This window comes from Carex rostrata, chromosome 17 (assembly GCF_964058835.1).
Source record: "Carex rostrata chromosome 17, lpCarRost1.2, whole genome shotgun sequence".
NCBI lineage: Eukaryota > Viridiplantae > Streptophyta > Magnoliopsida > Poales > Cyperaceae > Carex > Carex rostrata.
The window spans coordinates 8,328,352-8,353,937 of NC_135934.1; the positions used below are offsets into that span (position 1 = coordinate 8,328,352).

At 33.2% G+C, this 25,586-nt stretch overlaps 2 protein-coding genes across 3 annotated transcripts; both read left to right on the plus strand.

Annotated features, from left to right (window-relative positions):
- Window positions 1-4,631: 4,631 nt before the first annotated feature.
- LOC144568138 (serine/threonine/tyrosine-protein kinase HT1-like) lies at window positions 4,632-9,878 on the plus strand. The gene is made up of 4 exons (XM_078318382.1): window positions 4,632-5,745; window positions 7,804-7,988; window positions 8,914-9,184; window positions 9,267-9,878. Exons 1-4 carry the CDS (start codon window positions 5,380-5,382, stop codon window positions 9,525-9,527), a joined length of 1,083 nt encoding a protein of 360 aa, XP_078174508.1. The 5' UTR covers window positions 4,632-5,379; the 3' UTR covers window positions 9,528-9,878.
- A 5,081-nt stretch (window positions 9,879-14,959) lies between these two features.
- On the plus strand, window positions 14,960-19,285 carry LOC144568170 (peroxisomal membrane protein PEX14-like). 2 transcript variants are annotated; one of them, XM_078318424.1, is made up of 11 exons: window positions 14,960-15,186; window positions 15,462-15,688; window positions 15,904-15,955; window positions 16,055-16,218; window positions 16,305-16,497; window positions 17,289-17,435; window positions 17,540-17,568; window positions 17,660-17,696; window positions 17,796-17,854; window positions 18,212-18,259; window positions 18,528-19,285. In XM_078318424.1, exons 1-11 carry the CDS (start codon window positions 15,138-15,140, stop codon window positions 19,095-19,097), a joined length of 1,575 nt encoding a protein of 524 aa, XP_078174550.1. In that variant the 5' UTR covers window positions 14,960-15,137; the 3' UTR covers window positions 19,098-19,285. The 2 variants fall into 2 exon arrangements, with proteins under 2 accessions (XP_078174550.1, XP_078174551.1); XM_078318425.1 differs by having other exon boundaries at window positions 14,984-15,186; window positions 15,468-15,688.
- The last annotated feature ends 6,301 nt before the right edge of the window (window positions 19,286-25,586 follow it).

Sequence of the window (25,586 nt, forward strand, 5' to 3'; positions counted from 1 at the left end):
AAATACAAAATAAAATTTTTAAAAATGAGAGTAAATTGACCCATATATATATAAGTCCGCCTATAACCCCAACTACACATTCCCATCATTGATTATTCTATAAGGGCATGTTCGGCTGCCAGGCAGGAATGGGAATGAGCTTGGATTCCGATCCAATTTGAATGGCCAAAACACTGTACGCGTGGGGAAAAAAAATTCACTCTAAGTGAATTTCTTTTTTTCCACGGACACAGTGGCAGCCGAACAGGTCCTAAAACATAATGAGTAAGGCTTGGGTGCTATGAATAACATAAGGTCATCCGTGCTACGGCCTCAAAAATCTATCATATAAATTTTAAATTTCGATTTAAGTAGCTCAATAAATTGGTTATATAATAAACTTGTAGAATACTAAACTTTTATTTTTTTTAAAAATTTTTTACTATTTTTTTATGATTTATGAAAGATGACAAAAAATATCCTAAAATGTTGACAATTTTATTTTATTTTTAAGTCATTTTTGTCTTATTTCATAAATTATAAAAATAGTAAAAATTGGTATTATACAAGTTCATTATATAACTGATTTACTGAGCTACTTAAATCGAGATTTAAAATTTATTTGATAAATTTTTAAGACTAGTACGGATAACCTCATGCTATCAATAGCACCCAAGCCTTACTCAAACACAATCTTATCCTCTATTATACTTATTGCATAGTTATAAAATATCTTATTACCATCATCTCATCTCATATTATCAATATATCAGTAAAATTGTGCTACCTAGAGCACAACAGGCAGCCAAATTTTTTTAACAAAATTAACGAGTAAAGCTAATATACACTTAAGTGTACCAAGTGTATACTGTATACTTAACCTTAGGGCCATCGAATTTCTTTAAAAGTCGTGCTACCATGATTTTTAAAAAATCTACATGACTTTTAAAGAAATCTGACGGTCATAAAGTTAATTGTACGATACACTTAAGTGTATATTAGCTTTACTCCAAAATTAACCATAGCTTTATACAGAATCAATGATTACTCAAATCGCAGGAAGCAGAGAATAGGATTCAAAGAAAATAAAATAGTACGGACTTGATAAAAAAAAACGAATTGAAAGAGTTGGGGAGTGTACGGATAGAACCAGGTGCTGTGAACAGTATAATATAATAAGTTATATATAAAAATGGGGGATCCACATTCGATTAGTTAGCATTACCGGATCCGTATACGGAAGAGAGTATACGGCCTGTCCGACAGCTCCTCTCAGGCATCATGCTGTTATGGGTCCCACGCTTCTCTCACCTATTTTATTGATTATCTCGTAACTCATAACTCTGGTCTAAAATGCCCTTTCAAAACCTCTAAATAACCAATATGCCATTCGAGAGCCCAATTCTTTCATCTTAGGGTTAATTTTTCATATATTTTCTAATTTTCTATATAATCCTGAACACTTTAATATATATATATATATATATAGGACGTGGCTACGGTGCTACGGGTAGCTAAGAGGCCTCCGTGCTACGGCTCGGATTTCGAGTTTTCAAAATCCTAACGGTCGATCCGAACCGTTCATCTTGTTCTCCATATTAATATGTGTTTGGAGACCAAATTTTACATTTTTCTGAATTTTTTTACTATTTATTAAGCCACTTTGAAAACCCCTGATCCAACGGTGGCTTAACCCAACAGTAAAACCAGAAACTACCGTTGGATCAGCGGTTTTCAAAGTGGCTTAATAAATAGTAAAAAAATTCAGAAAAATGTAAAATTTGGTCTCCAAGCACATATTAATATGGAGAACAAGATGAACGGTTTGGATCGACCGTTAGGATTTTGAAAACTCGAAATCCGAGCCGTAGCACGGAGGCCTCTTAGCTACCCGTAGCATATCAGCCAAAACCTATATATATATATATATATATGAGTTAGGCTGGGGTGCTATGGATAGCATAGTGGCCTCTATGCTACGGCTCAATATTCGAGTTTTCAAAATCCAAACGGTCGATCCGAACCGTTCATCTTATTCTCCATATTAATATCTGCTTGGAGACCAAATTTTATATTTTTCTGAATTTTTTTACTATTTATTAAGTATTTTACAAAATTGTTGATCCAACGGTGGCTGCACAAAACAGTAAAACCGTTGGATTAGCGATTTTCAAAGTGGCTTAATAAATAGTAAAAAAATTCAGAAAATTATAAAATTTGGTCTCCAAGCAGATATTAATATGAACGGTTCGGATCGACCGTTTGAATTTTGAAAACTCGAATATTGAGCCGTAGCATAGAGGCCACTATGCTATCCATAGCACCCCAGCCTAACTCTCTCTCTCTCTATATATATATTTTAAACACTTAAAAGCTCTTTTTTTTATCCATTACACAATAATTCTGAATTTAACAATAACTAAATCTCTAGTTTAATTAATAAAAGACAAAAAAATTTCAAAAATAAGTAATTTATCTTCTTTTTTCTACGTTCTTTGAAATGTGGTCTTTCTTCTCTCTTCTTATTTTTTTTCATCTTGATTTTGTGTTGTTCTTCTCCTATTTTATTGTTTGTTTTCTTTTCACCTCCTGTGTTTTTACCTGCTCTCTCGTTTTCGGTAAATTTTGTATTGCTTTACGGTGTAAAGGGAAGCCTTTTCATTTTCAATGAGATTGGACCTCTTCACGCTAAACAATTTCTTGTTCGCTCTAGTTAAGTATCTTTCGGGAAACCGAATCGTCTGCTCCCCGGGGTGCAGGAAATTCCTGCCCCCAGAGTCACTGCGGGATGGGACCGGTTACTGTTTAAGGGTTTAACTATTGTTACTGTTTTTAAATGAGGCCCCACCCGCAGAGACTCTGGGGACAGGAATTTCCTGCCCCCCGGGGGGCAGACGATTCAATCTCATCTTTCGGACAGACATATGAGGTTGGGTGAGTGGAATTTGGAATTTTGATTCCACTCTTAACGATTCATCTAAAATGGAGTTGAATTGTATTTTATTTTATTGTATTAATTAATTTAATCGATTAGATTTTTCTGATATACTAGATATGGTGCTAAATTATAGTATGCTTCTTTTAAATTGTATTTTTCTGGTAGACTGGATGTGATAAATCATGCATATATACCGTACTAAGATCGCTCAACATTAATTTGTTTGAAATCTTTATCTGATCAGCACATGATGCCATTTGTTTAAAATCTGTTGTGACTTGCAATCAATTATACAGTGTGTTTGTCAGTATAAAAGATATTAAGATAAAAAAAAGAGTATAATGGAAAAATAAAAAAAATCTGACAATAATTAATTATAAATAATTAACTGTATAGGTTAATAGAAAAATTAAACAAGAGTTAGGAGGTATATTAGATATAACAAAGAATATAAAGGTAAATAGAAAATTAAAGAAGTCTATCAGAGTAAATAGAAAATTAACCATTTATCTTAAACAACTTTCATTTTATCAACGTATCTTGCTATTTTTAATAGGTAAAATTTGACAAAATAAATTGTATTATGTTTGTTAAAAGGAAATAATTTTTTATGCTATGTATTTTTTTTGTAGAGTTCAAGTTTTGATAGATAAACGTTAACAACATTTTTCATTATGCTGTGTTTAATACATGATATATAGTTATTTTATTTTACTTATATTGTTTCACCTTCATAAAATGCATTTTTTTTTACCAATTGTTAAATTGATAAAGTAAACGAAACTACAAAAGTAATAAGTTCATTTTAATTATTATTTCTCAATAAATTCTTATGAATTCTCGGTATAATAAAGATAATTACTTTTACTACAATGTGACATAAAAGCTTTTGACATATATTTTTTTACTGAAAAAGCTCCGGAACTATTCAGAGAAAAGATTAACACCTTCTTCTAAACAATGTATTATTACTATTTTATGAGATAAACTGAATTGAAAAAAGAGAGGCTTTGCTTGTTTAAATATTGTATAACTTAAATATTGTTTTTTTTTCACAAAGTATTCAATTTTTATCTCATGTAAGCTTTTGCTTATTGAATATTTCTCTATTGATGCACAACTTCAACCCTAATTAAATTTGCAATTTATTGCAAGTAACAAATTACACTGTACAATCAGGAAAGAAAAACCATATCAATTGGCAATCAAAACACGCAAACAACATCGAAGTACTGTTAATTTTTGTTTTACATCATTTTATTATTTATGATTTTTTAATAATTTTTGTAGGCTTGTAGCCGCGCTAAACTAAATCAAACTAAATCAGAGGAAAGAAAAAAAATTAATTAGCAATATTTTTATTCGGATAAATTTTACTGGAGGTCACTAAACTTTATTTTCTGTTACGAATTGATTATTTAAATTTGATTTGTCTCTTCATATCCATTGAATTTTTAATTTGTTCCAATTAATTCAACCTATAACCTTTTCATTTGAAATATTAACATAATATTCTCATTCCATCTAAAATATAATAGAATATACTCATTTCATCCAAAATTTTAACAGAATATTCCGTTCAAAATATCAAATTTAACCTCTAGCGAAATTTACCATTGATATTCGGTGCGTGCTAAGAGGGGCAATATGGTAAAATTAGCAAATCGGGAAACTAACTCCCCCGAATCCCATCGACCCACCACGTTATCCTCCTTAAACAACAACTAAAAAATAAAAATAAAATAAAACACTCATGACTCATCCAAACAAACAAAACAAAACAAAACATCTCTCTCATCCCTCCTTGCTCCTTCACTGATCAATCAATCCTTAGTTAATTAATCAACTTCTCTCCTCTCTCGATCTAATCTATCTCCATTTATGTCGACCTCTCTACCGATTTTTGTCGAGCTCAAAACGGTGAGGAGAGGAGAAATGTAGTTGGCAAGTAGATACTGTGTCTCCAGTCCACACCCAACTCCAATATCTTCCTTTTTTCTTTTTCCCTTTTTTCTGCTTTTCAGTTCATAAATCGATCCACTAGCTCAAAAAAACTCTAAATCATAATTATCTTTCAGATTTTTGTTTTGATATCCTATCGGTAAGTACTCTATTTGATCTTTGTCAATGGAAGCAGCGGGATTTACCAACCTAATAAGCATGTTCTATACCCCGAATTTCACTGTAAATTAAAGGAAATTCATAACTAGGAGAGATTCCCTATTCAGAATTTATTGAAAATAGGATTCGTTCTTGATTTCCCTTTCCCTTTTATCATGTTGCTCTTGTAAGCCAAATTTGGATATTAGCCATGATACGCTCTATTCCGAATTGGGTTTCATTTATTTTGCTTAGATCAATTTGATTTACCTATACTAACTAGGCAACATGCTACATCAAGTTCAATAGCCACTTGCTATTTCATCTTACCCCAATTTAAACTCTTCAAATTTGAAACAAATATGAAAACCTTGCAATGTCTCAAACCAAACCAAGGAGGCACTACTCGGAGACTGGAGAGGAGGCTTTCTCTGGGCGAGTACAAAAGGGCAATATCTTGGTCAAAATATCTGGTCTCGTCTGGTGGGGCCATTAAAGGAGTCAGAGAGGACGAATGGAGTTGCGACATGTCACAATTACTGATCGGCAATAAGTTCGCATCAGGCCGGTATAGTAGGATTTACCATGGGATTTACAAAGAGAGGGAAGTGGCCATTAAAATGATAAGTCAACCCGAAGAGGATGCCGCTCTTGCAGCACAACTTGAGCAACAGTTCACTTCAGAGGTTGGATTGTTGTTTCGGTTGAGGCATACAAATATTATCAAGGTAATTTTATTTATTTATGTGCTTTGTTTGTTGATCTTCAATTCATAGTGTCAATTGTTTAGTATCCCATTAGGATAATCAAAATAGTTTATCATTATCTAGTGGCAAGGCCTATCAATCAGAGTAAAGTTGGTGACATGTATACGCAAGTCAAAAGGTGCTCACCATTTTAATTTGTATGGAAAGTAATCATGATATTTAATACTGTGAAGATTAGGGATAGATTGGTAATTTCTTAAATTTGGAATGATAGTCCAGTCCAGATTAACTACTTGCAAAAAAAAATAAGAAGGAAAAAGCCAAGTAGACTTAAGAGTGAGTCTATGGTACTATGCATATTACGATTTGGCACCATGCTACGGCTCTATATTCGAGTTTTCAAATCCTAACGGTCGATCCGAACCGTTCATCTTGTTCTCCATATTAATATGTGTTTGGAGACCAAATTTTACATTTTTTGAAATTTTTTTACTATTTTTTTAGATTTATTGAAAATCACTGTTTTTGGATGATCCAGAATTTTCAGATCAAGTGATTTTCTAAATATCTAAAAAAATAGTAAAAAATTTCAAAAAATGTAAAATTTGGTCTCCAAAAACATATTAATATGGAGAACAAGATGAATGGTTCGGATCGACCGTTAGGATTTGAAAACTCGAATATAGAGCCGTAGCACGGTAACAACCCGTGATATGCATAGCACCATAGACTCACTCTAGACTTAATCTATCCATTCTTATATATTACTTGCAAGTATTGTATTAGTCATAAATATATTAATATGTGCCATATTCTAATGTCCCTAATTACACTATTTCAAATTTAGACAGGTGCTCTGAACTATTGTTTTTTATTTAAATTTCAAATCTTATATGAGGTGGGAATTGGTAAATCTTTTATAATAATTATTGTGTCAATAAGATTTGCATAGGAATATTTAAAATCTGTGTCAATAGAATCTTCGAGGACATTGAAAATTAATGGTTATATAGATTATTAAAATGTTTATAAAATTCTCAAATTACCGGTTTCAATTAGTTAGGCATGATGGTCTTAGCTAATATATTCACAGCTTGAGTTACAAAAGTATAATGGAATCATTTTATTAAATATACTTAATATATCTTTTAATTATATCTCGTTCAATTATTATTGCCTCCTCATCCAATGGATAAAAAAGAACTCTCACAAGTAAAACACTAGATTTGACTGTGTAGATGATAATTAATGGCACGGATCGTCATCATCCGTTCCATTCCTAAAGTTTGATGGCAAATTTGTTCAACTTGATTTTGTTGAAATTTAGACTATTTTGATAGTTTTACTGTATCTTTGAATTTATTTAAAAACATTTTTTTTTATGTTTGGTTCATTTTTTTCCTTTTCCATAAACCTTCTTTCTTTTTATTCAGGAAAGAAATGAAATTTATTGAACATATATGCAAAGAGTGATTATTGACGTTTGTAATTAATTGTCCTTTTTACCTCCCTAGCAATCAAGAGTGTACATGTGGAATAGGTAAAATCAATGGCAAAAAATTAAGTAAATACCATCACCCATTTTGAGGTAAACTGCAAATGGTACTGCTATACAAAGTATCAAGGGTGTACAGTAAGTATGAAAAAAGTAATTCTAGAGCGGAAAATATGCACCTATCCTAAATAGGCACACTTGTGGCCCATTCTTGAATTTTTTTTTTTCCACCTGGGCTCTAGATTTGTAAACGCGTCATGTTTTTGGTTCTTACTATAGGAAATTTTGCAATTCATTGAATATAGATATCTTTGTTGGATATACACAGCTCAAGCAGCAGTCCTTTTTTATCAAACAATACTACTTTCATTTCTCTGAATAACAAGTTGATGCATCCTTATCCATTTATTTAATTTTTGTTTGCTTGCTTCTTATTCTTTTATTTGTTTTTGTTGTTTACTTATTTTAAGTAGTGTAACTACCAGCCACAATTAATGGCTAAAACTCACTAGATGAAAGTTTGCTTGACGTGATTATTTATCACTAGGAATAATTATTTTTTGTTTTACTTTTTTTATTGATAGTTTGTGGCGGCTTGCAAGAGACCCCCTGTATTTTGCATAATCACGGAGTACATGTCAGGGGGTTCTCTTAGAAAATACCTTCACAAACAAGGCCCCAATTCTCTCCCTCTCAAGACGGTTCTAAAAATAGCGCTTGACGTAGCTCAAGGCATGAACTATCTCCATTCGCAAGGAATTTTACATAGGTAGGGGTAAATTATTAATTTTTGCTGCAGAAATACTGAATGTTTTGTGCATATCTCCCGTGCATAATTTTGCAAAATGAATTCACAAATTACCATGAAACTCTCATAAGCCCCGTCATTGTCAATTTTGTAATGCAAGAATCCCTTATTTGTGAAGCAAGTTAGAGTGAGGCTATGCTAATATTTATATTACAAATTGACCTGTGCTATGTATTCATATATCTATTTTCAAAGTTTAAACAGGCAATCCGAACCGTTAAACATGATCTCCATATGAAAATGTACTTGGAGGGTAAATTTTACATTTTTTATAATTTTTTACTATTTTTCTAGATAGGTATAAAATGACTACTTCTGGATGGTCCAGAATTTTCTTCTACCTATCTAAAATAATAGCAAAAAAATTCTAAAAAATGTAAAATTTGGTTTGCATGTACATTTTCATACGAAGATCATGTTGAATGGTTCAGATCAACTCTTCTTTGGACTTTATAAACTTAGACATGAGTCCATAGTGTGGGCCACTGTGTAATATGGATATTACCGTAGCCTCACTCGCGCAGGTTATATTACTTATCTATTTAGCTTTCATGGTGTAAAAATTTATCAAAAATCGCATAAATAACCTTTATGAAGTTGGTTTAACTGTTCATATTTGAAATATGGCTCGAAAGGAAGCTTGTCTAAAAAGCTTTGTTTTGATGGGTACTTGCTTGGTTAGATTGAAAGAATGTCCGAATATGTGCCATTAAGATTCAAATAAGAGAAGTGACTTTCAATTTCACATCAGGAGGGATTATTTTTGCAAATGATGAAATGGGAGGGGTTTCATGCAACTTTTTGGATAATAGGGTATCTTTAGCAAATTTACTGACATAATATATTTGAAGTTTGAGACCTTGACTGCTATGAGTAATGAAAACAGGGACCTAAAATCAGAGAATATACTCCTAGGAGATGACATGTCAGTGAAGGTGGCAGATTTTGGTATTTCATGCGTGGAGTCAGAATGCGGTACAGCTAAGGGATTTGCGAGTACGTACCGGTGGATGGCACCAGAAATGATAAAAGAGAAAAGTCACACAAAGAAGGTTGATGTGTACAGTTTTGGGGTAGTTCTTTGGGAACTCTTAACAGGTCTGGTACCTTTTAATGGTTTAACGCCTGAACAAGCCGCTTTTGCTGTTGCACAAAAGGTACATGTATGGTTCTATTCGTGTTTTTATAATACACTGTATATTACTTGTCAAATTCTGAAATTTACTTTAAAAATTTCAGAATGCAAGGCCACCTATGCCGACATCTTGTCCAATTGCAATAAGCCACCTCATCAACCAATGCTGGGCCAGTAATCCTTTAAAAAGACCTGATTTTGACAAAATAGTGTCGATCCTAGAGAGTTACAAGAAGTCTTTAGATGAAGACCCTACCTTCTTTCTCTCTTACAATCCAGTCCCTGTACAAGAGAAAGGCCTGAAGAGATGCTTCCCTCTTTTCAGGGTGCCCCATAGAAATTGTGCTTCCTCCAACAGGGCCTGATAACCTGGAAATTTGTTTATATGCCCTTGAAAGTTGCTGTTTCAAGGGGTTGATATAGATGAATTTTAGTATTATATCCGGGGTTATATGCAGAACAACCATAGCTAGGTTAGCTTGATGTGTTGTTTTGTTGTACAATTACAAATAGGGGTTGTGTTGTTTCCTGAGGTTTTATTTTATGTGAATCTAATCTTTGTATGTGCCGGCCTCTCTTAAATTGAGATGAAGGCTTAGGCTTACTACTAACTTATCAAGTTTATATTATTGAGTCCCTTGTTTTGTTTCTGTTCGGAAAAAAATGTACAAAAAATGGCATCTATCTTTTTAATTAAGGCTGATTAGTTCCATCTCTCTCTCACACACACACAAGTGACAGAACAGCACACAACATAAACTAAGCTATTTAGTTAATTTGTTCTTTTCTTTTATGCACCAACGATGTGTCCAATTCTACAACAATTTATATTTTTACGATGTGAGTATTTTAGGTTGTGAATTTACGGCCCCTTATGGGGGGCTACCAGCTACCTGATTTGGTGAACCTTATTTGAACCCGACCCGCTAAGTACCGGATGATGTTCTATCAATTTGAAGCCTTGAAATGCACACCAACGTGCTGTTGGTTATTTTTCTTTATACATTGCGCACTGATTCTCATTCTCCATTTTATCAATATAATAAGCCCCCACGGTTCCACCCTCGCCCGAATTCGTATCCTCTCGAGTAACTTCATTTTGAGTTAAGATTTGAACCGTCCGATTTAAATCCGCACTAATATTAAGAATCTGAATTTTGATCGCGCAGTTTGAAAATTAACTCAAAATACGGATTGCTCCGCTCACCATTTGGTACTTATTATTATTTTTTTTGATAAAATTGGGTAACCCACCTGTTTCATATTGAAACAAGGATAGTTCTTTACAATAATCAATGAAACGGCAATTCTATTATACAAAAGACATAGAAGTAGAGTTCTTACAACAAAACATAAGCAACTAGATAACAACAAATATAAAAGACATTTGACAGCTAGGTAAAGGCAAAACAGTAGCTAAGCAATACATAACAAAGAACTAAGTGTCACTAGAGCAAGTAGAGCAGAAAGCCCTCGTAAAGCTAGCATATGATGAAGTACTAGGAGAATAAGAAGAGGAGGATGCAGGGGAGGCAGGATTTTAATCAGAGGGCAACATATTAGTATCTTTAGCGAGCTCAACTCTGCCCCTCAGGTAGGCTGACAGACCCGGCTCCTCTGATCCAAGTCCGGGAGTATCCTCTGAAAGGTATCCCTATCGGAATCTGACTAAATTATCAGATCGCCTACCTGAGCGAAGGGAGAGACATCCATAGGCAAAAACAAGGTTAGTTTAAAAAAAATATCGTCATTTTTGACTTTGCACCAATAGGAAGTAAGTGAAATAATAGAGGTCCCTATGTTGGTTAGTGAGGGAATGGAAGAATCATTAAAGCATAACTTATTTCTTGCTAATCATATTATCTAAAAGGTAGTTGCCCTAATTAATTCAATTAAAATAATATCTTTTAGGGGTATACATGCATCTAAATATCAGAGATCCTCTAAAACCGTACAATCATATTGAAAACCATTGTGTTGAGCAATCCACGACCATTTGGTACTTATTAGTAAATAGCAGTGTAGTAATATTCGGTTTATTCAGTCGAATATTCGGTTGCAATCCGAATAGAAAATCTATATTCGGTTCGAATATGCAATTTATAGCATATTACCGGTTTAGAGTATATTAACATTAATAAATATACTGGTTTAGAGTATATTAACGGTTTAAATTATATTAAAAGTAATAAAAATACCGGTTTAGAGTATATTAACAGCAATTTATATCACATATTACTGTATACTTGTTTATATATATATATAGAGTAAGGCTACGGTGAGTTGCGAAGTAAAACATGTTTTTACTTCACGCAATATCTTCATTTTCAAAGTTCAAATAGCCGATCCAAACCGTTAGATGTTTAATCTATATTAAAATATGCTTGGAAACTAAATTTTACATTTTTGGGAATTTTTTTACTATTTATTAAGCCACTTTGAAAATCTGAAAATCCGAGTGAACAGTAAAAATTTCTGGACTGCTGGATCGGCGATTTTCAAAGTGGCTTAATAAATAGTAAAAAAATTCCAAAAAATATAAAATTTGGTCTCCAAGCACATTTCAATATGGAGATTATGTTGAGTGGTTCGGATCGACATTTTGAACTTTAAAATCGCAAAATATAAGCGTAAAGTAAAATAGTCGCTTTCCTTCGCAACTCACCGTAGCCCAACTCTATATATATATATAGAGAGAGAGAGAGAGAGAGAGGTTGGCTAAGATCAAAGTGGTAGTTCCTAAGCTTTGGTGCTACCAATTTTTTTTTAATTTTCAAAGTTCAAAACATCGATCCGAACTGTTCAAGTTGATTTCTATATTAAAATGTGCTTGGAGACCAAATTTTACATTTTTCTGAATTTTCTTACTATTTATTAAGCCACTTTGAAAATCCCTGATCCAACAATGACTTCTGATTTTATTGTTTTGTTAAGCCACTGTTGGATTAACAATTTTCAAAGTGGCTTAATAAATAGTAAAAAAATTCAGAAAAATATAAAATTTGGTCTCCAAGCACATTTTTAATATAGAGATCAACTTGAACGGTTTAGATCGACGTTTTGGACTTTGGAAATTAAAAAACAAATTGGTAGCACCAAAGCTCAGGAACTACCATTTTGATCTTAGCCAACCTCTATATATATATATATATAAATTCTCATTTAAAATCCGCATAAAAATCTGTGGTATACAGTGGCTTTCCACATACCACATATAAACTCAATATTAAAACACTGGTAAATAGTAATGCTGTCTTATTTGGTAAAACATTATCGTCTATTACTAGGGAAGAATCAGATTGTCATGTCTTCATTTATATAATGGCTGATTTATTTATGGAAAAAAGGAAAACAATCAATGAAGTTAACCATATGTCAAAGATCTTTTATTACTATTTGTGAAGTCCGCAGATAAGGTTTGTTTTTTCTCAATAACCGTGGTTAGAATGCCTCGCTATTTACTGAGTCTTAATATATTTTATTTTAAAGAAGAGGAGGAATCAAGTTACAATAATTTTTGAGTTACAACAAGCATTTACTACATTTTCAAAGTCCAAATCGTCGATCCAAACCGTTAGATGTGATATTTACAATAAAATGTGCTTGGAGACCAAGTTTTACATTTTTTGGAATTTTTTTACTATTTATTATGATGGGTACAAAATTCAATGGTGTTCAGACCATTGAATTTTGTACCCATCTTAATAAATAGTAAAAAAATTCCAAAAAATGTAAAATTTGGCCTCCAAGCACATTTTATTGTAGAGATCACATCTAACGGTTTGGATCGACGATTTAGACTTTGAAAATATAGAAAATGCTTATTGTAACTTGTTGTAACTCAAAAAATTGTTGTAACTTGGTGCCTCCTCTTTAAAGAATGTATTATAATAAATTGAAGTTATTGGTACGGTGATTGGCGATCCTTATCACATTGTTTTAAAAATGGTGCAGTTGCAACACTTCCAAAAGAAAAAAGTTGTTCACTCGGAAAAACAAATCCACGACCATCACTCCTGTAGTTTTCCTATCAGTGTTTCACAGATCCCTATCTTCTCATTCAATTTTCTTAGGGGTACACACAGATTGATTTTGCAATGTATTCTACTCAGTGGAAGTTATAAATAATACTCTATATACAATATACTACTTGATGCATATAGAAAAATATTTGTATATTTGAGCCTGTGGAGAGAAGATGATGACAAGATTATTTTTCTAAAATAACAAAATAACATTAGTGATGTTATACTTTTCAAATATTATAGAAATAATGTAACACTATTCTTAAACTATGATTCAAGTTGAAATTTGTTAATGACACTACAGTTGATAAAAAATAGATGACTGAATTGTTGTGAAAAATTATTATTATTTTTAGACTAAAATGTACATCTATCAGAATGTTTTTGGATCCTTAGTTCTTTTACAATTTCATAATTTCAATTTAACCATGTACTAATTTTGACATTCGTTATAAAGTTGTTTCCTCAATAGAATGAGGATTTTAAAGTTAATAAGAATAGAATGTAAAAAAATTTCTTATGTGATGAGAATCAAAGCTACCAAATCAATTAAATTGGTTTTCTTTTTTTAAATACATATTACTCCAAATTTGTCTTTTTAGATACAAAATAGTAAAGTTTAAAGTATATCTCTACAGATCAGTTAAATTGACAACTTAATTGGATTGCTTTCTTGGAAAATATTGAAAAAAAAGACAAATTATGTGCCTGACAAAACCAGGGGGTCACTGACGGGGGACATTGGCGGTGTACCAATAGCGCAAAATAAGTAGAAAGATATTCTCTTTTTCTCCGTTCCATAAAGCTTAGGTACCCAACTACCCATCACTATTTTAGTAAAGGCGTGATATTTTATTTTATTTGAATAAAACATAAAAAATACTTATATTACGGGTTTCGTCAGTTATGGTTAGGGCTGGCAAAAAAATTCGAGGTTCGTGATTCGATTCGGGTTTGATTCGGGTTTGATTCGAGTTTAATTTGAGTTTAATTCGATTCGAAATAGGTTCGAATTGAAACGAACCAAACCAGGTTCGGTTCGGAATTAATTCAAACCAAACTCAAATCTAGCCTGGTTCGATCGAAATAGGTTCGTGATTTTTTTGTGGTTCGAATCTCATAAAATCACCGGCCATCCATTTACCTGATGAAATTAAAATTCAAGATAGAGAGTCATAATTTAACTTAGCCGACACTCCCTCGTTCTCAAATCTCAATAACCTAGTTCTCTCTCCACCTCTCCCTAACTCACTCTCCCTCTAGCTCTAAAATCTAACCGACACTCTCGGCGACTGGCTGTCTCTCCGGCTGTCACTCCTCTCTCCGGCCTAGATGACTGTCTCTCCTCTCTTTTCGGTCGTCTCTCGTAGTTCATACCAGGAAAGCCGTCTCTGATGTATTTTTTCATGAACAATTTTTCAACTTAAAAACACTTATTTCATAGTTCATACCGGTAAAAGGAAGCCATGTGAATTTTGTCCTGCGAGAAAAAATTAATGTATAAACTACAGGTATAACTAGGGCTGCTAAAAAATAATTTAGTTCGTGATTCGATTCGGGTTTGATTCGAAAAATGTGTAGTTCGCAATTAATTCGATTCGAAATGGGTTCGGTTCGAAACGAATCAAACTAGGTTCGGTTCGAAATTAATTCAAACCAAACTCAAACCTAAGGTAAGTTCGGTTCGGTTCGGTTCGTTGCCACCCCTAGTTGTGGTATGTATTTTTTTGAGAGATAACTAATTATTGATATATATTTTTTTGTAAGCACTAAATAAATGGATATATCCAGTTTTTTGGGAACTGGTGGAAATTGAACAGAAGAAATTCGGTCTGATTAGCGAGTCTTGTATAGTCTTCCTTTCTCCGTTCCACTTGAAAAGAGAAAAAGAAGATAAAATAAACAATAAAATTGGCCGAGCAATCGAGGGAAATTCACTTGTCGCAAATCATGGCGACTAAAACAACCCCTTCTCCGCCTCAGAATCAACAAATCCCAGGTTCGAAATTCGCTTTTCATCCCAATTTTTGTGTTTTCGTTATAAGAAATTAAAAATTGATTGAGGCCTATTGCGGCTGAGAACACCTCTGTTTACCCTAAACAGTATTCTTTTACTCGAATCGGTATTGGGAATGCACCCGATATGGTACCGCATGGCATATTAAAGTACCAATCAGTTTGTACCGATTTAGTGGTGTACCAGTGTTGACCAATAAAGAAAGGAACTTTTTCCTTGATTTTTACCATTTTAACCCAAATAGTTCCTACTGATAGGTACAGAAGGGGAGAAAACTGATGCAATGGAAGAGGCAATCAACCCGGCACCAGAAAAACCCGCATTTGTGGACCCAGCTCCGATAAGGGAGGACCAGGTGCAGAATGCGGTTAGGTTTCTTTCTCATCCAAGAGTAAAGGGTTCTCCCGTGGTTTATCGCCGTTCTTTCCTTGAGAAGAAAGGTTTAACAAAAGAAGAGGTTGACGAAGCCTTTCGCCGTGTACCCGTAAGTTTTCCAATTGTAAATTTTCAGTATGACCCGATAAGTATGTGAATTTACCCTAAGACCCCATTTATGATAATAAATATTCAACACTTTGTATGTTGAAGTTCTTTTTCTTTTAATTCATAGTAATAGGATATGTGTCTATGCAATCATCAATTAATAAAGTAACTTCTTTTTTAATGCATGGATTATGATAACTAATTAAATCTGTACAGGACTCATCACCAACAAGTGGTACCAGTGCTGAATCTCCTGTCTCAACTCAAGGTATTGATAAATGTTTATAAATGTAAAAAATGCAAGGAGAGTAAACAGCTGTTTCTTTTGGCATAAGAGACTAAAAATTTGATTGGCTGTTAATTTTAGTGGTGGCCCCGCCGAATCCAGCAACAGCTGCGCTAACTCCGGCAGCACAACCGACCACGGCGATGGTACCAGCTGTTGTAAAGAGAACGATTAATTGGTACCACATAGTTCTGGCTACTGGTATCCTTGCTGCTGGTGGAACTGGTACCGTCGTCTTTTTTAAGGTAAAGTTTCATTATTGTTTTCACTACCCAATTTTACTATAGAATCAAATTAATTTTGCAATTCTGTATTTTGAATTGTGTTGCAGAGAGTTGTTGTACCGAGAATAAAAGCCTGGATAAAAAAGGTAGTATCAGAAAGAGAAGAAGAAGAAGTTGAGAAAGAAGAGAAGCAAAGCTCAAAAGTTGCAGAGGAGGCAGCCGAGGCTGCCAAAGCCGCCGCCTCTGCGGCCGCTCTGGTGGCGAAGACTAGTCAAGACTTGCTCTCATCCAGAAATGAAGGTTTTGTTCCACCTTTACTTCGTATTTATTTTCCTAGTTATTCATTTAAGAAATTGATCACTAAAAAGTTGAAGATGGAGAAAGTTAATTTGAACTTTGTGCTTAACTGAATTACTGGGAGAGTATTCACTGTGGTTATCAACCGAGATTCAGTTTTGAAATACAACATTCCAAGTGTGATCTACAAAATTGATATAACTTGTATGTATGTATGTATGTATAAAATCACAGGAATTGGTGCATGCTTCAAAGCTCATCAAAGGAGTTGAATTTTTCAATGAGTGAGACTATGGTAATATGCATATTACGGATCGACCTGTACTATGGATCCATATATCTATTTTCAAAGTTCAGATAATTCATCCAAACCGTTAAACATGATCTCCATATGAAAATGTACTTGCAGATCAAAATTTTACATTTCTTAGATTTTTTTATTATTTTTTAGATAGGTGGAAAATCACTGTTTTGGATGGTCCAGAATTTTCAAATCAAGTGATATTCTACCTATAAAAAAGTAGTAAAAAATATAAAAAATGTAAAATTTGATCTGTAAGTAGATTTATATGAAGAACATGATGAACGGTTCGGATCAAATGTTTGGATTTTGAAAACAGAGATGCGAGTCCATAGTACGGGCTGCTATAATATGCATATTACCATGGCCTCACCTTTTTTCAGTTGCCTGATTTTAACATCCTGTGGATGTATTATTATGATACTATCATTGCATAAAATTTATTTTGTAGGATGACTTTTACAATGAATGCTCCCTTGTTTTACCTTTTCAGAGAAAGGCTACTTTGAGGCGTTTATGAGGGCTCTTGATGTGCAAGTGAAGGAAATGAAATCAATGGGAGAGGCCATTAAAAAACTTGAAAATAAAAAAGAAAATGGAGTATTAGAAGACCAATTCAACCACTCCGCCACAAGAAATGGTTAGTATCGATCGAGTTTTAATTTTAATCTGTCAAGGTTATATTTTCAAATATGCTTTTGCGGACATGGTTTGACTTATTTGATATTTCTTTGTTTGAATCAGGACCAGTTAGCAATGTATGGGGAGCTCAGGTTTGATAACTTGATTTGCAAATTTTATTTGATTTGCGTGTCATTGTCACAATTTTTGTGTGCTGATTTTGTCCCATTTCGTCTTTTTCAGCCTGTCAACACAAATGGTACAGCGACTGCTGATTATGGTCTCTCTCTCTCTCTCTCTCTCTCATTTTTAAAGTAGCAACTTCAATTATTTTATGGACATAGATTGAGCGTTGTTTTGTGAATTTTTTCATAAACAGGAAGGCCTTCATCTGCCCCTGGATCGACTGATCCTGTAAACTATAAATCATATATGGAGGTATTCTGATTTCTCTTTGCACAACACTCATTTTTTATTTTTTAGGTGTTGAACTCTTGCCACTGAAAATTTCAATGACTTGATAAAAGAAAATGTATCGAACCTGGTAATTTTGCACTTGCATGCCTACAAGCTTCCACTAAAAAAGAAAAATTATATGCAATGCTAGATCACATTCAAATTGTTTGATTTTGAATATAAGATATATATAAACCTTTGAACAAGGATCTATATATGTTGGTGGTCAAAATTATTATAGTTCTTATCTATTGGCAAGTGATTTTTATCACTTCACATGTGTAATTAATTACAAAATATAATAAGATCTTTCATTTTTTTACTACTGGTTGTACACAGATGATGTCTATGGGACCACACGGGAGTGAAAAGGCTCCTGCAACTAAGGTTTATTCCTTTTTTTATTTATTAATTTCTATCTTTTGGGCAGTTTTTTTTCCCTCTTTTGGAGATGAGAGTGCATTTAGTTCGGTAGTACCAGACAGAATGTTGGCATGAACACGTGCATCCAAAAAAATAGGAAAAATAAAAGGAAAAAAAATACACTATTAGTAGGTACCCACTAATTGATACTTTGAGAGAGTTCATTAGATGTCCTTGTAATTGATACATATCATGCTTGCATATAATTGTTTATTTCATCGTGTTGAACTAGCCATGGGAGACGGCCCCACCAGCGTCGAATCTGAGACCAACTTACACGTATGCCCAATCGCATTCGAGCGATGACGGTTCAAATCCCGAGATCCAAGAATCCACATATGCTGCCACATCATCATACCCTCTTAATGGCACCAAGATCAGTACAGCTGCAGACTCCTCGTCAGAGCCATGGTGGCGCAAAAAGTCAGCCGTCAAAATAGCCGAGACAGGACCTGAGTCTGACGAGTCCAAGCAATTCTCATATAGTTCGGCAGGAAATGATGCGGGGTCCAGCCAGACCCAGGTTCCGCAGCGCAGGTGGGTGCCACCTCAGCCACCGCCTGTTGCCATGCCTGAGGCCACGGCTGCAATCCGCCACCCCAAGCTGAAGAGCAATCCGATCTTGGACGAGGGTGCTGATGGTGACACATCAGTCAAAACTAATGACGCGGCGGTCAAACCTGATGAGGTGGGTCCCAGTGGCGAAGGAGCTGGAGCTTTTGAGGCAGTGGCGGGCCCCAGTAATGGGGTTGAGATTGTGCAGGAAGGAAATGCGGATGCAGTTGAGGCAAATCATGTGTAACTTGTGCTCATGTCTTGAGCTTTCGAAGAACAAGTGATGCTACTTAGGTTAATTTTGATCTGTTATATTCTGAATAAGAAACCTAAGAAAAGAAAAATTATATGAGAAACACAAGGGAGGGGGACTTGTTTTTTATTACATGAAAGGAATTGTGGAAAATAAGAGGGTAAAGATTTACATATCTGCAATATCGTCTTTATTTCAGGCGCATGTAGTTCGATGACATGGTTTGGTGAGGTTAAGAGAGCAAAGGGAAATATTAGGAGAGGTGCAAATTATATTCAACAACAAAGCAGGACACCATATATGGAAACAGAAAATAACATAATTATTTTGTAGATTTTAAATAATTTTACAATAATATTCTAGATTTTTATTAATTTAGCAAATTGAGGTTCGGATTGAGGCACATGTTGAGAGGAGCTTGTCAAATTTCCATAACTTGGTTTGTATGTAATGGTAGAATGTTGTGCGTAGATTTTGTGATGTTTAGCAGCGTAGATGAGCACTGATTGAATAGAACGAGTGCCAGATGCTCAGCCCAGCTGAACTTTAAAAATGGATTCAGATCTTGATCGTCTAAATTAATGGATTTTGTATTGGAGGTGATCTGCATTAACATGTGACGGACTTTAATTTATCAGGAAAGAATATTCGTGGATATTTATTTATATATATTTATTGCGATTAACACTCTTAAATAATTGTTGCTATTTCTCATTTTAGCCTGGTAAATTATTTTTCTCCAACAATCAGTTGGATTTTGCTTGACGGAATTTGGAAAGTTGAATAGGATTGGATTCATATATGCAGTTCACTACGTGTGGTTTTTCATCGACAGAGGTGGCCGACTATGAGTCTATGGACACGCATCACCTAGCTAGTTGATTTTCTTTATTAATATATCTCAGTACTAGTCTCACGCATGTCATTTCTTTTTTCTTATGAATTATGTCAAGTTGAAAACTCACGCACTCTTGTAGTGTATTTAAGGCATTGCTAGCAGAGAAACAAACCCACATCAAATCTAAATTGATCAAATATACAAATGCAATTAAAGCTAATGTGTTCTCATCAGAAACTCCCAACTTCCCAAAATCAATTTCAAAGGGTTGGATTTAACTGGGAAACAGCCCGGACCCAAGCCTTGGCTGTTTTACAGAGTTATGACTGTTTCGATGTGGTATATGACGGAGTCCGGCCAGAGGTCTTGTTCCAATCGATCATGCCGAAGATATTTGCACTGCCACTCGAGGTAAAGCAGCTGATCAAGGAATCAAAATATTCGTATTTGGCTCACGAGCTATTAACAGATGTGGCCTATGAGAGAATTAATGTACGGGATGCATCCAACCCAGAGATTGTCGAAATATTTGCTCGGAAGATCTGGCCAGAACTCGGAAGGCAACCAAAAGTTCTGGTAAGGATTTAATTTGGTGCAGTATCGTACAAGTAATTAAGATTTGAGTTAGAACTTCGAAGTCCATAAACACGAATTTATTTATTTAATAGTTTAATATGATGTGATATTACATAAATTGGAAGTCCGAACTTCTAGTTTTCTTTAGTAGAAAAATAAGAATCTTGTATTTCCTGGAGTTTAGAAGGGGTATGATTTTAATTGGATACAGAAACTATGGCTGCTTATAAGAAAACTAAAATTGTGATTAACTATTAATTGGGCCAGGTATAAGTTTAATTAATTAATCTGATTCAGTTCCTGTGTATTCTAATAACTTGAATGAACTTGTGCCAGCAACACTGTTACGACATATGCGCAAAAAGCCCGCATTCTGGAATAAATTGTTGAAAGGATGATATTTCAGAGCCTGGGCATTGAAAAATACTGCAACTCTCACCTTGAATCACTAACTTATGGAGTGCGCGTCTCAACCTATGGTGGTCTTCCAATAGAGGAGGCTAAAGTTTCTTTTGATGCTCACATCGACCCAGTTTTATTCATCAAAACGAGGTCGGAGGCTTGGAAGTTTACACGAAAAATGGAGAATGCATCCAAGTAGTTTCTTCCCTAGACACTTTCACTGTAGTTTAGTTTCACAATAGTTCCAAGTAATTGGTAAAGCGATGATGGTAAGAATATATGTTCGTGTGTTCTTTTTTCTTGTTTAGAAAAAAAAAATTGGTAGATAAAGATCAGATTCAAACACCTTTTACTTGCAATTCAAACACCCGACTCAGGTCCCGCCTCATGGATGTTTTGGTAAACATGGAGGCCTTCATCTGCCCGTGGATCAACTGAACCATAAATTATAAATCATATATGGAGGTATGCTAATTTCTTTTCGAGCTTTTTTAACCTTTTAGGTGTTGAACTATTGACCATTGAAAATTTCAATTGATTTGATTTTAAAAAAAAAAAATGCATTGACCCTGGTAATTTTGCACTTGCATGATAAGCAATGCTAGAACACATTCAAATTGTTTGATTTTGAATATAAGATATATATTAACCTTCGAAAAATAATATGGTGTATATTGGCAAATGATCCTTATCACTTGACATGATTAATCAATTACAAAATATAACAAAAACTTTTGTTTTTTTTACTAATAATTGTACAACAGACGACTGAAAAAAAGCTCCTGCAACTAAGATTTATTTCTTTTTATATATATTAATTTTTTATCTTTTGTACAGTTTTTCTCTTTAATTTGGGCCTGAATTACCATAGCCTCGGCCTGGAGTAGGGAAAATAGGGGGAGAAATTAGGGTGACCCCTGTCACAAGAGCAACGAATAACTGACTAACAGAAATCTAACTAACTATGCTTACAGTTACTTCAAAAACTAATTACAAATGCTACGCCTAATAATTTAGTTCAGTAGTTCTAGAGAACACTTGCATGCCCAAAAATAGGAAAAAAAGAAAAGAAAAGAAAAATAGCCACTATGAGAGAGTTCATTAGACGTCCTTTTAATTGATGAATGCATATCATGCTAGGGATGTCAACGAATCAAACCGAATTGAATTCACTCTAGTTTGAGTTTGAATAAGATTTGAATCGAACTAATTTTGAATCAAATTAATTGCAAACTATGCATTTTTTGAATCGAAGTCAATCGAATTACGAATTACAATTTGTTTTGACAGTCCTAGTTATACCAGTAATTTATACATTAGTTTTCTTCTCGCAAAATAAAATTTACACTGTTTCTTTTTACCTTTTATGAATTCACAATTTCAAACTAATGTGTTATGAGCCACTTCAAAATTAAAATCACAGCATAGACCTCTTAAAATGGAACCTTAGATCCAAAACCACGGCATAGACCTAATAAATAATATGCCCAGTCGCATTCGAGCGATGACGGTTCAAAACCTTAGATCAAAGATGTCAAGAATCCGCATACGCCGCCACATCATCATACCCTCTTAAATCTTAATGGCACTAATTAAGATCAGTCAAGGTGGCGCAAAAAGTCGGTCGTCAAAATAGGCGAGGCGGGACCCGAGTCTGACGAGTCAAAGCAATATATTCCCATATATAGTTCGGCGGGGAATGATGAAGGGTCCAGTCAGACCCAGTTGGTTCAGCAGCGCAGGTGGATGCCACCTCATCCGCCACCTGTCGCCATGCCTGAGGCCACAGCAGCAACCCGCCACCCCAATCCGAAGAGCAGTCCGATCTTGGACGGGGTACTGATGACGTGGCAGTCAAACCTGATTGTGACGGGGTTGAGAAATTGTGGAGGAAGAAAATGTGGATGCAGTTGAGGCAAATCATGTGTAACTTGTGCTTCCCCTCAAAAAAAAAAAAAATGTGTAACTTGTGCTAAATCTGATATTTTGAAGAATAAGGGATGGTACTTAGAGTTAATTTTTTTTGTTATTTTATTGAATGAAAATATGGATGAGAGATATTTCGTATTCGTTATAAAAATAACATAATTAATAAATATGATAATTATATATGATAATTTTTTATTTCTAAATATAACTCTGTAATTTTATTATTATGATTTGGTTGATTTAATTTATATTTTATATTTTTATGATAAAATTGATTTTTTAATATTTTATATAGTTTATTAATAATATATGATAATATTGATTTATACAATATTTTATTTTTTATTTAATTATAATTTATGTTTTTTAAATAATGGAATAAAAATTATAATTTTTCATATTTAGTGATATTAGATACATGACTATTTTATTTATATATTTATTTGATATATTTTTTAATTAAATTATATGCTATTAATTTATTTAATAATTATCGTTATTTGTTTTGTTGAAAGAGTATGAGTAAGCTAATATTTAATAGATATAATTAGAATATAAGTAAAATTAATTTGTATGGATATGAGGGAGTTGGCTACGATGTTACGCGTAGCATAGAGGGCCTCCGTGCAATGGCTCAATATTTGAGTTTTCAAAATCTTAACAGTCGATCCAAATTGTTCAACATGATCTCCATATGAATATGTACTTGCAAACCAAATTTTACATTTTTTAGAATTTTTGTACTATTTTTTTAGATAGGTAGAAAATCACTTGATCTAAATGGTACAAAATTTTCAGATCAAAGGATTTTCTACCTATCTAAAAAATAGTAAATTTAAAAAAAAAAAATGTAAAATTTGGTTTGCAAGTACATATTTATATGGAGATCATATTGAACGGTTCGGATCGACCGTTAGGATTTTGAAAACTCAAATATTAAGCAGTTGCTTGGAGGCCCTCTATGCTACGCGTAGCATATTAGCATTTTCCTGGATATGAGTATGAAAATATCTCCACCCAATCTAAACCGTATTCATTGTCTAAAAAGTTGGGCATCATAATAGACAATTTTTTATAAATCGAAAATAAAATAAAAAAATATCACTAAAGGAGATCATTTTGCTAAAAAATCAAAATATAGGAAAAATAGGATGGTTTATCCCGTCTGACACTGTAGGTGGACGGGATAAAGCATCTCGTCATGTTAATCTTATCCTAACTAGCGATCTAATTTTAAAAAAAAGGACAGGATAAACCATCTTGTCTGTCATTAATTGTAGCAATTTCTTTTTTAGTTTTTTTTTTCATTCTCTTATATGAAAACAAAGTTCAAAAAGAAAATACTGCAAAAGTGCTGGATGGATCCTGTCCAGGATTTTTTGTTTTTCCTACTTATATGAAAACAAACCTTAAGGATATAGATTAGCGGGCCATTAATCTGGACGAGAAATTTTGTACTGCCCGATGACGAGATAATCAATCTCGTTTTTTCTATATTTCAATTTTCCAGTAAAATAATCCCCATTCGCGATATATTTTTAATTTTATTTTCGATTAATAAAAAAATCGGCCAGAATAGAAGAAGTTTTGTAGACATATACCCCATGTTTGGTTGTGACATAAAGCTAAGGAGGCCTAAATTGGTTATTCCAACTTAGACCGGTCTAAATTATTCACGTTTGGTTGAGGCCTAAAGTTAAATCATAGCTTAAACTATTCCTTGTTTGGTTAGAGTTGGCGGAGGACTAAAGTTTTGAAAGCCTAAATTGGTTAATTATTTATAATAAGATATTAATTATATAATATTAATATATTAATAATAACTGTAATATATTATATATTATTATAAAATTTATTTAATATATTAATAATATAAAATATTAATAATAAAATACTAATTATATAATTATAAATTAATAATAATTATTAATAAAAAGATACTAATTATATAATCTTATTAAAATAATTATTTAATATATTAACAATATAAAATATTAATTATATAATTATATATTAATAATAAGATACTTATGCCATCTTAGTCCGGCTCAATTAAGACACGTTTGATAGAATAACGAGGTCTAAACTCTTTATTCCACCCTTTAGGCCACAACCAAATAGGGAAAAACAAAAATAACATTAAATCAATTTGCAAGGAATGGTAGAATGTTGTGCGTAGATTTTGTAATGTTTAGCGGCCTAAATCAGCACTGATTTGAATAGAACGAGGACATATGCCCAGCTGACTAGTGTTCAAACGGTTGGTTGGATCAAAACTAAATTATAATAATCAAAATAAAAAATTATTCGTTTTTCAAAATTTTAACGGAATTAACTGGTCAATCAAATAATAACCGAACAAAAAAAAAACAAAGGAAAATTTGGTTTGTTTGATTGATTGAAATAAGAGAGATTAAATTTCAAAATATTCAAACTCAATAAATACACAAATACATTTAATAATTATACAAACAAATACATTTAATAATTATACAAATAAATATTAAGATATATATCAATTGAACCAAAATAAGAGATATTAAACCTAACCAAGTATAAAAAATTGAAGTAATTCAAGTAAATATGAAGTAAATTCCGATTTGTTTGGTTGAACCAAATAAGAGAAATTAAATCAAACTAAATATAAATCGAAGTAGTTTTCAAGTAAATATGGAGTAAATTTTGTTTTGTTTGATTGAACTGAAATAAGAGAGATTAAACCGAACTAACTATAAAAA